Source organism: Phoca vitulina, unplaced genomic scaffold, assembly GCF_004348235.1.
Source record: "Phoca vitulina isolate PV1807 unplaced genomic scaffold, GSC_HSeal_1.0 scaffold52, whole genome shotgun sequence".
Taxonomy (NCBI): Eukaryota; Metazoa; Chordata; class Mammalia; order Carnivora; family Phocidae; genus Phoca; species Phoca vitulina.
The window spans coordinates 1,846,017-1,861,546 of record NW_022589755.1 but is presented as its reverse complement, the minus strand read 5'-3'; the positions used below and the strand labels follow the sequence as shown (position 1 = coordinate 1,861,546).

General features: G+C 42.8%; 1 protein-coding gene across 1 annotated transcript; it reads right to left on the bottom strand.

Annotated features, from left to right (window-relative positions):
- Window positions 1-2,129: 2,129 nt before the first annotated feature.
- Window positions 2,130-14,993, bottom strand: ZIM2 (zinc finger imprinted 2). The gene is made up of 5 exons (XM_032388196.1): window positions 14,520-14,993; window positions 12,077-12,177; window positions 9,005-9,131; window positions 6,111-6,203; window positions 2,130-3,561 (listed from the first exon to the last, which is right to left on the bottom strand). The coding sequence occupies exons 1-5, from the start codon at window positions 14,896-14,898 to the stop codon at window positions 2,585-2,587; spliced, it is 1,677 nt and encodes a 558-aa protein (XP_032244087.1). The 5' UTR covers window positions 14,899-14,993; the 3' UTR covers window positions 2,130-2,584.
- Window positions 14,994-15,530: the final 537 nt, after the last annotated feature.

The window sequence follows — 15,530 nt, the reverse complement described above, 5'->3', positions numbered from 1 at the left end:
GCCAAAACTGGAAGACTGTGAACAAAATAAATAGTATTTAATTACAGCCCATAGAATAAAATAAATATCCATGAATTCATACTGATATAAATAAATTACTGAATACATAAATAGGGTGGGTAACTTCCTCACAGGAGAAATCTAATTACTAAATGTAGAAAGAATGAGGGAAATAGAAATTCGCCTTATAATACCACAGAGTCACAATGGCTGTAGGCAAGATCTATTTCTCAAGGTGCTAAAATTTAGTGGGTAAAAGTCTGAGGAGAAACTGGATACAGGTGGTTCCCGACTTATGATGGTTCAACTTATGACATTTTGACTTTACAATGACTTTACAAAAGCAAATGCATTCAGTAGAAACTGTACTTCAAATTTTGAATTTTTATCTTTTCCCCACCTAATGATATATGGTACAAGACTCTCTCATGATACTGGGCAGTGGCAGCGAGTGGTAGCGAGCCCCAGCTCCCTGTCAGCCTTGCAATCACAAGATAAACAACCAATACACTTAGAACCCTTATGTACCCATACAGTCATTCTGTTTTTCACTTTCAGTACAGTATTCGATAAATTACATGAGATATTCAACACAATGATAAAACAGGCTTTGTATTAGATAATTTGCCCAACTATAGGCAAGTGTAAGTATTTTGAGCACTTTTAAGGTAGAATATGCTAAGCTATGATGTTCAGTAGGTCAGGCATATTAAATGCACTTTCAGCTTACAATATTTTCAATTTACGATAGGTTTATCAGGACAAAACCTCATCGTAAGTCAAGGAAGATCTGTACTTGCATAGTCTCAAAATTTCTCCAGTAGGATACTTATTAATTACAAAGAGAAATAAATAGTAACTTTAAAGAACAACCCAGTGGACAGCACTTTAAATCAAGGCATCAAGACTAATCAATATCACCATCAATTAAGATGCACTGACATCCTGTTCCTTTGTGGGAGTGGTGGCAGGATCAGAAACCAATTTACAGTGGGTTGAAGAGTAGACTTCATGAGAAAATAGGGCCTGCCAATGAGGGCTATTTCATCAAGAACTCTGGAAATGAAGAGAGGTTGTGCGGCTAACATTCGTTTGGCTCATCAGGTTCTGACGAGTAATGTTTGCTTTTAATTTCATGACTCTGGGCCATGCATCATAGATCAACCTCAAAAAGGGCTGATGAGAAAAAGCAGGGCAGTGAATAACAACAGCAACAACTCACCCTACCAGGCAAGGTATCAGGTTCTGGGATTCCAGGTCCAACTGGTTACCATGTGTCTTTGTATTTGACCACCAGTTAAGGCAGTGATGGAAAGCTTTTAACATTATAGCAATATGGTATTCAAGAGATTTTTATGCAACTCTGGGCTCATACCTTTAAAAAGCGAAGTGTGTTCTGCATAGAATTAGGATTTTAGGTGAAGTTGGCTGTGCTAATGATGCCACAGCCCAAGAAAGTTCTCAAACAGGATTTTTTTTAAAGGAAGGAAAAGGGAAATAAGAAACCCTAATCCCTCAGACAACCACAGGAAACTACAAAAAAATTCTTGATTAGTAACCGTTTTATGATCTACAAGAACACTTACAAGAAAGTGTTTAGCAAAAATACACTTCCCTGAATTAGTCTCAGAAAGTCATCCTCTAATCCTAAATCTCAAGAGAAGTGGCTATCATACTTCACCCTAAGAAAACTTTCTGAACCTCTAATACTGTAGGTGTCCTTGTCTGATTTCACATGAAACAGTGCTGGGACTACTACAGAGGAAGATGGCTGAAGGCAGTAGAGCACTGCACCTTTTCTTCAGAGAGGAAGTGGCAGGAGTAAAGAAAACCAGGGTCAAACATCAAGATATGAAATAAATATCTCATGAAATCTCAAAATAAAACAAAGCCTGGGTTCATTTCCTACTTCATCACTTACAACCTAGGTCAGATCAACCAACAACTTGGGAGTTTCAAGTTCGCTTTGCCTGTAAAAATAGAATAAATATGCCCACTAGGTCCATTGCAGCATTCCTTAAAAGATCAAATAAAATAATATACATGACAATGTTTTGTGAATTATGAGGTATGATGTAAACACATTACCAGTTACGTCAGCCTTGTGGACGAATCAATATAAGCACACCTTGAAAATCTTTCTACCACGCTCTGTGTTGACACATCCCACATGGTGAAGATACTGTATGTAAACACTCCTAGAAAAACTTGGGAACAGATTGCCTGTCTGGAGTCCAACTGCCAGTCACAGAATTTTTGTCAGGGTGTCAAAATGAAAGTTTTCCATTCCACGAATACCACCAAAAGAAAGGCAAAATCTATTAACTTCTTTCCTATGCAACAAAAATATTCTTTGTAAGGATTTTCAGCTGTGTGAAAATCTTACATGTGCTGAATCTTCTTTTGCAAAAGACTGTTCTATACTCTTGCAACCATTCGCCATTTTTTTTATCACATCATGATGAGTTTTCAAGTTACTAAGTTGTGAGAGCTGGAGGAAGGTATTCTCACATTCAGAGCACTCAGAGGGTCTCTCTCCAGGATGGAGCCAAAGATGTGGAGAATGTTCTCTGACTGGAGGTTTTTAGTAATGACTGCACTCATCAGGTTTCTCCTGAGAATGGAGCTGATAATGGCGAGTGAGGTATGAGGGCCGGCTGAAACACCTCCCACACAGCTGGCACTGGTAAGGCCTCTCGTGAGCGTGGATCCGATAGTGCTGAATAAGATGCGAGCTCCGACTGAAGGCTCGGCCGCAGTCACAGCACTGACGGGCTCTCTCTCCAACATAGTCATGCTTCCGCTGGTACCGAATTAAATACGTCTTAATGCGGGGCAACCCAGGTGGAAGGGCTTTTGCTGCCTCGTGGGCTTTGAGATGTTGAAGAAGATGCACGTCCTGGATAAAGGCTCTGCCACACTGGAAACATTCATAGTAGTCTTCCTGACTGTGAGTTCTTACACGGCCACAGGTATTTGCATCCTGGATGAAAGACTTCCCACCTTTGTTGCATCCAGAGGACTTCTCACCATTCCGGTGAGTCCTCTGATGTCTGGTGAGGTGTGGCATGAGGTAGAAGGCTTCTCCACATTGTTTACATTCAAAGGGTTTCTTCCCAGTATGGATCTGCTCATGTCTCTCACGAGCTGTCTGGGTAATAAAAGTTCTTTCACAAAATCCACATCTGTTCTCTTGGAGGAAAGGCTTGTCATCCACCGGCTGGGGACTGGTGCAAATTCCAGGAGTAGCACATTCCTGGGGATCCTTTCCTGGAGGCCCTTCCGATTGTTTAGTAAGATATGAGCTCCTCTCAAAATCATCACTGTCATGGCTTCTTTCTTGAGTGGGGGTCTTGGGCTCAGTCATTGTTACCGGACTCAAAGGTTTCTCTTGGTTGACCTGGTACAAATCTGATGGATCATCAGGAGAAGATTCTCCTACATAGACACTGCAGAAGTTACCTACCATCAGATCCTCCATTCCTGCCCCCAAGGATGACTTTTCCATAGGCAGGCTTTGCTCTGGAGTTAGGTCTTTGGTTTTAGGTCTTTTCTCCCCATCTAAAAGAAATGTAAAAGTTCCTCTATTCTTTCCTCACAGAGACACATCATTATAGTAGAAACATAAGAAAGGGACCAAAAATAACAGAACAGATCTTATGCAGATTGGGAGGGATTTAAATGTTTTGCTGAAAGTTTGGATTTTCTTTTGAGAGTAGTAGTAGTCAAAAGTTTGTGCTTTACAAAGGCAACTCTCTGTGTGGGAAAGAAACTGACAAGAGACAAGGATGAACACAACAGTCTCATCCTGGCAGATAGCAGGCTGCGTGAGCAAAGTACAGATGAAATAGTAGAGCCAGAATACAGATTAGGAAATCATCAGGAAAGGGATAACTGGACCCACAATGGATTAGATCTTTTAGGAAATGGTCTTTGAAGAGAAGACTCGCATAGAAGACTAAGAGACAGCTGTTCTGCCCGTTCTCCTCACAGAGAACACCTCAAACCTGTACTCGACAATCACAGCACCAACTTCCATCAGCTTTAGCCTGTAATACCAAGCTCCCAACGGGTTTCTCTGCTGGTCTTCCTAAAGCCCACTTTCCACAGAACAGTCAGAGGGATCTTTCTAAACACTGCTGCCCAATGGAATGCCCTGCCATGAGGTAAATGATGGATATTTTTGCTGTCTGATATATAGCCACTAGACACATGTAGGTAAAGAACACGTGAAATATGGCTGGTGTGACTGAGTTTAAATTTACGCAATTTTAATTCATGTAAATTCAACTATGTGTGTCTAGTGGCTGTCACATCAGACAGCACAGTTCTAAGGAGTCAATAATACTACCTCATTCCCTGGGCTCAAAACCCTCTAATACCTTTTTCACATCTCACTTGTGATGAAATCCACATTCTTTAACATATCCTATGTGAGTTGGCCTATGTCTATCTTCTCAACGTTAACTCCTATCCCCCTCCGGTTTACTCAGACCATATTGCTTTTCTTCCTTTTTCTGGAACACCCAAGCTCATTCCAAACTTGCGGCCTCTGTATTTGCTATTCCCTCTGCCTGCAACACTCTTCCTCAAGATTTCTATGTGGCTCCTCCTCCATCTGACTACCTGTCTTAAGTGGCTTCCCATTTGTCACTGTCTGCTTTACACTCAGACTCTATTACTTGTCTGTGTATCAACTATCACCCCCATTAGAATGAAAGGACTATAAAGGAAGGGATTTTGTCTGACTTGATCGTTACTGTAGCCACAGAACCTAGAACAGGGCTGGCCCACCACAAGGGCTGAATAAGTATCTGTGGAATGACTGAAGGAGTCAAGGAGCGAATGTAAAGAAGACATGAGGGCAGCACAGAGGCAGGTAGAGGGGTCCCCTTGGGAGGTCCTTGAATTTTGTTTGGACATCTTCTCTGCCTACACAGGAAAAGGCAGGGAAAGCTGTATTGATTACCACTAGACTGGGCATAGCTACTGGTTCAGGAATGGGATATGAGCCAAATGGAACACTGAAAATGAGGACAGGTGTGTCAAGGGCTTCTAAGAAAGAAGCATCCTCACTCTTGCGAATGCTTCTTGGACACACCTGCTCGCTTGCTCTCTCTCTCTCTCTCTCCCCACTGCCCCACCCCCAGACTGGAACAAGAAAGCACACCCAGGATTTGTTGGCAGAGTAAAAAAAAAAATGAAAGTAGGCCCTTGATAACATCACTGAGCCTCTGAATCCAGCCATCCCTGAAGCCCAGATGAGCAGTATTGTAAGCTAATACAATCCCCTTATGGCTTATACCACTTTGGGTGTGGTATTCTGTTAACAGGAGCTGAAGGGCAACAATGATCCTGGCTGATACACATAGTGACCCGGTTCAGAGAAGGAGAGGATTTCATAAAGATGACAAATGTTATCATATTGTAGCCATAGAGTTTGGAGAGGATTTTTGTCCTTGAGCCATAAGGATGCTGGTAGGGACCTTTGGGGGGCTGTGAAACAGTGTGAGAGACGGAGAGGGAAAGACGGAGAGAGATACAGTGAGACTGTGTGTGTGTGTGTGTGTGTGTGTGTGTGTGTGTGTGTGTCGGCAGAGGTAGGGGATGGAAACCAGATTGTGGGGGTTAAAGAGGGAAGGGAAAGGGAGCCTTTGGGTGTCAACAAGTCTGAAGAGCTGCCATGAGGGAAAATGCGAGGCAAGTGGAAAGAAGAGTGGTATCACGCCAAGGTTTTTTCTTGTCTCAGTTCTCTTTCTTGTCTCTTTCCTCTTTAAGGAAAGACCGAGGCTTTCTAGCTGCAAGGGGAAAGGCACGAAGAAGTACAGGGGTTGGAACACTAGAGAAAAGGGAAACGGGCCTCCCTGGCACCAGGCAAGAGAGTCACTCCGACTACAGGAAGAGCAGATGAAAGAAGAACTAAGTGCACACTAAGTGGTGAAACCTTGTGAGCCCTGAGATGAGAACATCTACCAGCCCTCTATTTCCCTGGCCTGAGTGGACTTGGAGGGATGCTCTCAGACCAACAGCTCCCAGCCCCCATCCCGACTGACTGGGGGGATTGTCTTCCCGTAATTCCAGTCTCCATGGGCTCCCCCCTCACTACTTACCTTGACATATCTCTGTATTGCTGTCTTCCTCCCTCACACGTGACTCTTCCTCTTCCAGCTGTGAGATAATGTCGGGTTTAGGGAACTGGTACCCTGTTGAAGAAGGAGACTCATAACTTGGGGGTTTTACTTTGCACCCACAGCGACTCCCAGCTTAGGCTCTAAAGACTCAGAGATAATAAGGAAGATGCAAATTCACACAAAAGAAAAGTGAAGCCTGTTTCTAATGATTTTGGCCCAAATGGAGACATTTTTGGTTGTCACAAGTTCAGGGAGAGGAAGGAAGGCTATTGATATCTAGTACATAGAGGCCAGGTCACTAAACATCCTGCAATGCCCAGGACATTCCTCCACAGCAACGAATGATCTGGCCCGAACGTCAACTGTGCCAAGGTTGAAAAACTCTGCTTTGGAGTAAAAATTGAAAAGGGGGCTTGAGAACAGTGTGCTAGGCTCTCTACTTCAGCTTGGGGGGATCTGATGTCATAGCTGCTCAACAAGTTCTTTTCCTCATGATAGCTTCAGTCCCCTTGTCTTAAACTGCTCCTTCTCCCTCCCCTAGTTCTGTGTTTCCCAAACTTCAGTCATTTGCAGGCCACCTGCCATGGTCTGAATGTTTGTATCCCCCCAAAATTCATATGTTAAAATCCTAAAGCCCACTGTGGTGTTATTAGAAAGTAGGCTTTTGAGAGGTGCTTAGGTCATAGGGTGGAGCCCTCATGAATTGGATTAGTGCCCTTATAAAAAAAAGTCTTCAGTGAGATTCCCTAGCCCTTTCCACCCAGTGAGGAGACAACAGGAAGCCTGTGACCTAGAAGACAGCCCTCACCTGACTGTGCTGGCACCCTGATCTTGGACTTCCAGACTCCAGAACTATGAGAAATAAATGTCTGTTGTTTAGAAACCACCCATTCTGGGATATTGTTATAACAGACCAAACGAACTAAGACACTACCTCATTATTTCCGTATTGTCTGTCTCACCCCACTAGAATTAGTAACATCCACAAAAACAGGAATCCTCATCAATTTTGTAACACCAATGCCTATTCCAGAACCCGCCATACTGACAATTTCACTGACAAATTTATTAACGACCTTCACATTCTGGCCCTATCTATGTGCTACCTGTTGTAATATTTAGCATTTAATACTCTTCTTTAGATCATCTCTCTTTTTAACTTAAATACACTTATTTAAATGGAAGCTTTATATCAACCTTAAAAACAGAAACCACAGTCATTTGCAAAAAAGAAAAAAAGCCCCGAAGATAATACAGCAATAGATCCAACCAAAATTAATGTTATTGAGTGCTACCTAGTTTTGGTCGCCTGTCTAAGACTCAGGGCCTGAGGTCTGCTCTCTCTTTACTAAAATGGAAGGCCAACAAAAGGTACTACCTAAAATAACCTTCTCTACAATCCACTGTACTCATTCCACACTTGGGAAGACAATGTCCTGGGTGATATGTAAAATCTCCATTAATCCAAAACCTTCGGGGATACAAGAAGCCAAGGCCTCACAAGAAGACAGAAATGCCTCCAGGTTACTGCATGAGGGCTAAAAAGGTAAAACTGACTTATTCCCTCTATTTTAAGTCATAAATGTGGTAACTGAGGGAAGAGTTATATTGGAAAGGCACTCCTTTTTGCCTTCCTTGTAACCAACAGAAGTCACAGTTCAAATTACACACTCTTCTTTTTAATATTTATTTATTTGAGAGAGAGAGAGAGAGTGCGCATGCATGAGCAGGAGGGGCAGAGGGAGAAGGAGAGAGAACCTCAAGCAGACTCCGTGCTGAGTACAGATCCCAGGACCCTGAGATCACGACCTGAGCCAAAACTAGCGTCCGACCCTTAACCGACTGTGCCACCCAGGCATCCCTCAAATTACACACTCTTGTGAGGTACGGCACTTCCATCTCCTCACACAGGTCTGACTGCACAAGGACAAGAGCGTCAGCTTACTGCCATTGGAACGGTGTTCGGTTTGACTGTGTGTTTCAGGAGACCTCAGCCCCCAAAAAGCCACTGAAATGAAGACCCTGGCACTGGTACTAAAAATCTTTAGCTTGTGGGGAGAGGTAAACAACCTTGCCTCTGGATATGAAGAGAGACTGGCAATCCCTTACTCTTAAACTTCAAGTCTAGTAGAAGGCTTTGGAGCTCCTGAAATTTTCATCAATTCCTTCACATTCAAAAAACCTCACTGCGAGCCTTCTACCGTGCCAAGACCTGATGAAACCCACCCCCATCCAACAGTACAGTCATTTAATTTAAGGGAGCAGATTGTGGAGCTGAACTGCTAAGGGTCAAATCTCCACCTGCCACTTTGTAGCCGTGTGGTTTTAGATAATTTAACTTTCCCATGGCTCTGTTTCCTCATCTGTAAAATGGCAATAATAATAAAAATAACAGGAAATATACCTCTCCCTCACAGGACTAGTGTAAGGATTAAAGGAATTAAGACATGTACAGTGCTTAGACTAATGCCTGATACATATTAAGTACTCAATGTTGGCCCTATTAGGAGTAAGAGTGAATTTGATATTAAAATACTGTCTTTGAGGGGCGCCTGGGTGGCTCAGATGGTTAAGCGTCTGCCTTTGGCTCAGGTCATGATCCCAGGGTCCTGGGATCGAGTCCCGCATCGGGCTCCCTGCTCAGCGGGGAGCCTGCTTCTCCGTCTGCCTCTCTCTCTCTCTCTGTGACTCTCGTGAATAAATAAATCATTTAAAAAAATAATAATAAAATAAAATACTGTCTTTGATCTGAGTTGAAATTCACTGACATGGTGAACCACTATTACTGATGTTCCTGATGTGAGGACAGAAAAGAGTTGAGAACCACTGCCCTAGTGGGCAGAAACCAAGTTCCAAGGAGAAGGCAGCCTTACCTAAGGAGACCAGGTTCCTGTAATTCTCCAGCATCACCTCCCGGTAGAGGTTCCTCTGAGCAGCACTAAGGTAGGTTAATTCCTCCGGACTGAAGTCCACAACCACATCCTTGAAAGTCACCAACTCCTAAAATACCAAAAACACTTCCAAATGGTCAAAATCCAGAAATTATCCCAAAGAGGGGGAAGGAGCCTGATGAGAGAGGACTGAACATAAAGCATTCAGACTGGCAGAAAGCTGCTTCTTTTTTTTTTTCAAAGATTTTATTTATTTATTTGACAGAGAGAAAACACAAGCGGGGGAGGGGCAGAGGGAGAAGCAGGCTCCCTGCCGAGCAGGTAGCCCGATGCTGGGCTTAATCCTAGGACCCTGGGATCATGACCTGAGCCGAAGGCAGACGTTTGACTGACTGAGCCACCCAGGCGCCCCTGGCAGAAAGCTTCTAATCCAAATGTTCTAATCCAGAGGGTACAGGGACCTAGTAATGTACCTTTCTTTGTCTTGTAGTATGAAAGAAGGGGGAATATGTCTGAGATAGTGCCTGCTGCTAATTACTACAAATTTGGATTGAAGGCAAAAGATACTTCTAAGGGATTCCCTAGGTGGCTCAGTCCGTTAAGCGTCTACCTTTGGCTCAGGTTGTGAACCCAGGGTCCTGGGGTCGAGACCCGCATGGGGCCCTTGCTCAGCAGGGAGCCTCCTTCTCCCTTTGCCTGCTGCTCTCCCTGCTTGTGCACTCACACTCTCTCTCTCTCTGACAAATAAATAAAATCTTTAAAAAAAAAGATCCTTTTAAGCCACTTTATAAAGAAATAATGAATGTGCATAATTAAAAGCTAAGCAGTATACCTCAGCCTCAGGAATCAGAGAGAGTTAGGTTTAAGTCCTGGCTCTGGTTCTTACAATCTTTGTGAATGTGGGTAGGTTAAGCCTCAGTGACTCATCTGTAAAACCCAAAGAGCTCATAAAGAGATATTCAATCTTATTAATAAACAGAGAAATGCAAATCAAAATGACACAGTACCATTTATACTCATTCAACTGACAAAAATTAGTAAGTCTAGCAATACCAAATGTTGTCTAGAATGTGGACTCATGAGACCTCTTATTAGATGCTAGGGGAAATGTAAATTGGTAAACCACTTTGGACCCAGAGATTATATTCCTAGGTATATTTGATTATGTGTACTTGGAGACACTTATATTCTTTTTTTTTTAGCGAGTGAGTGAGAGAAAGAGAGAAAGCGTGCACAAATGCGTGAAATAGGGGGAGGGGCAGAGGGACAGGGTGCGAGAACCTTAAGCAGGCTCCACATCCAGCGTGGAGGCTGACATGGGGCTTGATCTCACGACCCCAAGATCATGACCTGAGCTGAAATCAAGAGTCAGATGCTTAACTGGCTACGCCAGCCAGGCACCCCCTGACATTTATATTCTTAACAGTGCTGTTTGTAACATCTAAAACCTAGAAACAAACCACATGTCTGTTTAGAGTAAAAGAGATAAATATATTACGGTAATAGTCACACAATGGAATAATATTCCAGCCATGCAAACCAATTAACTACAGTTACAACAGTCTTGATAACCTAAGGTTGAATCAATCAATTAATTAATTTAAAGATTTATTTGAGAGAGAGAGCGAGCGTGCGAGTGCATGTGCGTGCACGTGTGCCTGGTGGGGGAGGGGCAGAAAGAAACCTAAGCAGACTCCACACTGAGTGCAGAGCCCAACATAGGACTTAACCCCACAACCCCCAGATCATGACCCGAGCCAAAACCAGCAGTCGGACACTCAACCGACTGTGCTACCCAGGTACCCCTAAGGTTGAATTTAAAAAGTAGATACTGGGGCGCCTGGGTGGCTCAAATGGTTAAGCGTCTGCCTTTGGCTCAGGTCATGATCCCAGGGTCCTGGGATAGAGCCCCGCATCAGGCTCCTGGCTCAGCAGGGAGCCTGCTTCTCCCTCTCCCTCTGCTCTCTCTCTCTCTGTATCTCTGTGTCTCAAATGAATAAATAAAATAAATAGATAAATAAATAAAATAAAAAGTAGATATTAGAAGACTACATAAAAATATGATACACATTTTATTAATATACATCTTTTGTGTTTTCACGAAAACATTATGCAGATCTATGAACAACTGATTTAAAGTAGAAGTCATACACTGGCTGCCCAGCTCCTACCAAGGAGGTTATTTGGTTTTTATTATGGGTTTTTTTATTATTTTATTCAAAATTCATATTAACTGCCAACACTAAAAAATTTATAGATTTAGTACTATTAACTGGAGTTTTAAAATCAGAAATCAGGCTCCATGGAGTCTGCTCAGGATTCTCTCTCCCTCTTTCTCTGCCTTTCCCCCCGTAAAGTAAATAAATAAATTTTTAAAGAAATGACTTAACAAGAACATTAAGAACATTTTTGAAAAAAAAAATAAAACCTCACAACAGTATCACGTCCCTATAATAGCTGCCATTTATTTCACACATAAAAAGGAGCATAACAGTGCAAACCACATAAGAGTTGTTTTAAAGGAGCCAACACTGGGCATAAAATGGACTACTAAAAAAACAAACAAAACAATTAATTCAAGAGATAGAAAAAGCAGAAAAATGTTAAACGTGTAGTATGTGGGATGGTGATTAGTCCAACAGAGAAAAATAAAGCAGGGAAAGAGGATATAAAGAGTCAGAAAAAAATTTTTTTAAGATCTTATTTATTTGAGAGAGAGAGAGCGCACACATTAAGCAGGGGAGGAGCAGAGGGAGAGGGACAAGCAGACTCTGCACTGAGCACGGAGCCTGATGCGGGGCTCAATCCCACGACCCTGAGATCATGACCTGAGCTGAAACTAAGAGTCTGTAGCTCAACCGACTGAGCCACCCAGGCCCCCCAAGTCAGAAAAAAAATTTAAATAAGATAGCCAGGGAAAGGCTCAGTTAGGTGATACTTATATAAAGACTTAAAGGAAATGAGAATGTGATTTAATTCGATAGGGAAGGTCTAGAAATCAGGAAGGTGAGATCCCCATATTGGAGAACACAATCAGAAGAAAGCTTCACTTACCTGGGATCCAGCAGATGAGGGACTGTCAGACATCTCTGTGTCCTTCTGGAGGTCGTTGGTGTTCCTCTCTTCTGCAATGACAAAGTCCTGAGGAGGGAAACCTAGAAGAGAGAAGGAATGACCATGGAACTGAGTCCAGTCTGGCAGGACCCAGAGACACAGAGAGTGCTTGCCACCCAATACCATCCTTCCTGCCATGGAAGACGGCAGCAGTCCTGGACTTCCTGTAAGAGAAAAACCATAGACATCTTTTCTCCTTTCAGTATAGCAAGTTCCAAAAAAGAGCTCTGGGCATTTCCCAGCTTTAAACCCTTCAATGACTCCCTACTGCCTTCCAAATAAAGTGGAAATTCCTTCTTTATCAGTGGTTCCCAACCTCACTGTCCACTCATAATCACCAGGGAACCTCAGTTTCTCAACTGTAAAATGGAAATAATACTTATACTTCTAAGTGATCTTGTAAGGATTAAACATTACATATATAAAGGACACAAGCATTTTAAAAAGTGGCAGCTCTTAAAGATTTTCCTAAATCTTTTTCATTCACCACCGATCTAGAAGACGGCCACATTCCCTACAGTCACCAGAACCCTGAAGGCCTTCCCTGCCTGTCGTCTCTTCCCAAGTGCACCCTTTATTCATCTGTTGTTTCCTTCTCATATCCTAGATAGCTCTCTTTCTTTTCCCCTGAATTCCAGCTCCATCAATAGCTCTGGGCCTTTGGCCAAGTTTTTATTTATTTTTATTTATTTATTTTTTTAAAGATTTTATTTATTCATTTGACAGAGAGAGACACAGCGAGAGAGGGAACACAAGCAGGGGGAGTGGGAGAGGGAGAAGCAGCCTTCCCGTGGAGCAGGGAGCCCGATGCGGGGCTCGATCCCAGGACCCTGGGATCATGACCGAAGGCAGACGCTTAATGACTGAGCCACCTAGTTGGCCCTGGCCAAGTTTTTAACCTCTGGGACAATACCCTCCTTGTCCACCTGAGGCACTATAACACCATGATTAGAGTACAGATGCTGGAGCCAGCTGCCCAGGTCTGAATCCTGACGAATTGTGGGGTCATGGGCAAGTTACTCAACCTCTATATGCCTGTCTCCTCATCTACAGAATAAGGGTAACACCTGTTTCAAAAGCTATTAAGAGAACTAAATAAATTCGTATATATAAAACACCTAGAATATAGTACATTGAAAGTATTCAACATGGGGCGCCTGGGTGGCTGTCAGTTAAGCATCTGCCTTCGGCTCAGGTCACGATCCCAGGGTCCTGGGATCGAGTCCTGCATCGGGCTCCTTGCTCACCAGGGACCCTGCTTCTCCCTCTCCCTCTGCCTACTGCTCCCCCCTGCTGTGCTCTCTCTGTGTCAAATAAATAAATAAAATCTTAAAAAAAAAAAGTATTCAACATGTTCACTATTATCATCTTCAAAATCCTTTTAAGAAATGCAGGTACAGGGACGCCTGGGTGGCTCAGATGGTTAAGCGTCTGCCTTCGGCTCAGGTCATGATCCCAGGGTCCTGGGATCGAGCCCCGCATCGGGCTCCTGGCTCAGCGGGGAGTCTGCTTCTCCCTCTCCCTCTGCTTCTCCCACTGCTCATGCTCTCTCTCTATATATATCTCTGTGTCTCAAATGAATAAATAAAATCTTTAAAAAAAAAAAAAGAAATGCAGGTACACATAATTGGATTAATCATAATCCTTAATTCATGGTATCAGTATTAAACCATGCATGACCTTGTTTACTTTAAATTTATTCATTTACATGCTTAAGTATAATTAATGCCTGTGAATTCACTACCCAACCCCCAATCTAGAACATTCCCAGTAACTTATATCTACCCGTGTGCTTTTTCCTGTCTACCCCCAGCCTTCTCTCCAGAGGTAATTGTGGTCTTATGTTCATACTTTTTTTTCCCTTGCCTGCCTCTCTGTCTACCTCTCTCTCTCTCTCTACATACATATATATGTATATAAATACCCCTAAACAATACTTTGTTTTTAGTATCACTTTTATTCAAAGGACAATGAGGAGTAAATGGCTTTCTTCTTTCACTATTAAAATACCCTTAGTTCCAATCTAGTAACTTGAGTTTCCAACAGACCAAATTGTGATAAAGGTTAAACTTCCAGGCCTCGTAGCTCCCACATTTTATAACCTCCTGTGTGTTGTCTTGTTTTGTGTTGATACTAAAGTTTAGGTGAGATAAGAAATGGAGCAGGGAAGAACAAAGCTGGAGAGAAGGGGTACTCTCAGAGAAATAGTAAATATTAAAAGCAAAAGCCAAACCCAAAATTTCGTCCATCTCATATGAGGCAGATTAGACTGGATTATAAAATTTATTCTTTCACTTATTCATTTGACGTCTCCTATTGCATGCCAGGCATACAGAGGATGTTCAGTAAATGGAAATGGCTAGTGGCTTCCTTTCTCTCTCACCTTTCTCCTCACATGCTTGGATCAAACTGGCCACCAGGGTTCCCGCCTCCTTGCTGTTCTTAGGCTTTTTTGACCTCACCCAGGTCCGAACCTCCTCTGGTAGGGTGTTCAGAAACTGCTCCAGCACCAGCTGCTCCATCATCTGCTCCTTGGTGTGGGTCTCCGGCTGCAGCCACTGACGGCACAGCTCCTGGAGTTGGCTCACGGCTTGGTGAGGCCCGGTCACTGAAAGATATTGAAAATCCCTGAACTTTTGATGAGAAACTTTCAGAGCCCCTGGATTTCTTATGGGGATGGTTTCTGGATTCTCTTCTTGATCATGTAGACGGAAGAGCTGGGGATTCTTCAAGATATCCAAAACATCTGTCATGTGCAGCATCTTTACAGCTTGGCCCTTCACAGGATGGAGATACTTTAACGGCAGGCTGCTTCAGAACATACTTTGTGGAAGATGGTAGGCAGAGTTGTATCGTATGAAAAAAAGACACAGAAACCCAGGACCTGTAGAAATTATGTAGAGAGACTTACAAACGGCCTGCACAGTTAGCACTGGACACGGGGTGGAGGAGATTTGAAGCAAAAGGAGTTACTTCATTTCACACAAATGCCTAAATACACACACAGAAATTTGCACATCTCCAGATAAGATTCTACTTTAGCCCCATCCCCAGATCTGGAAAATGCACAGGCACAGGCTTGAAATATTTCAGAAATGGCACTGAAGGGAAAAGAGACTTGAACCCCAAACACAATGAACTGAATTAATTTGATGAACCACAGAAGAATTTCACTTCAAAAAATAAATGAGTTAAGGTGACTTTATACTATACAGAATAAGGAAAGAGTCTTATAACACATACATCACACAAAGGACTAGATTCTTATGCAAAATATTTAAAGAACTCATACAAATCAGTAAGAAAAAGGGATATAAGCAACAGCAAAAAATTTAAAAGATTTGAGCCGGTATTGCACAAAACAGAGCTAAATGGCCAATAGACATGAAATGGG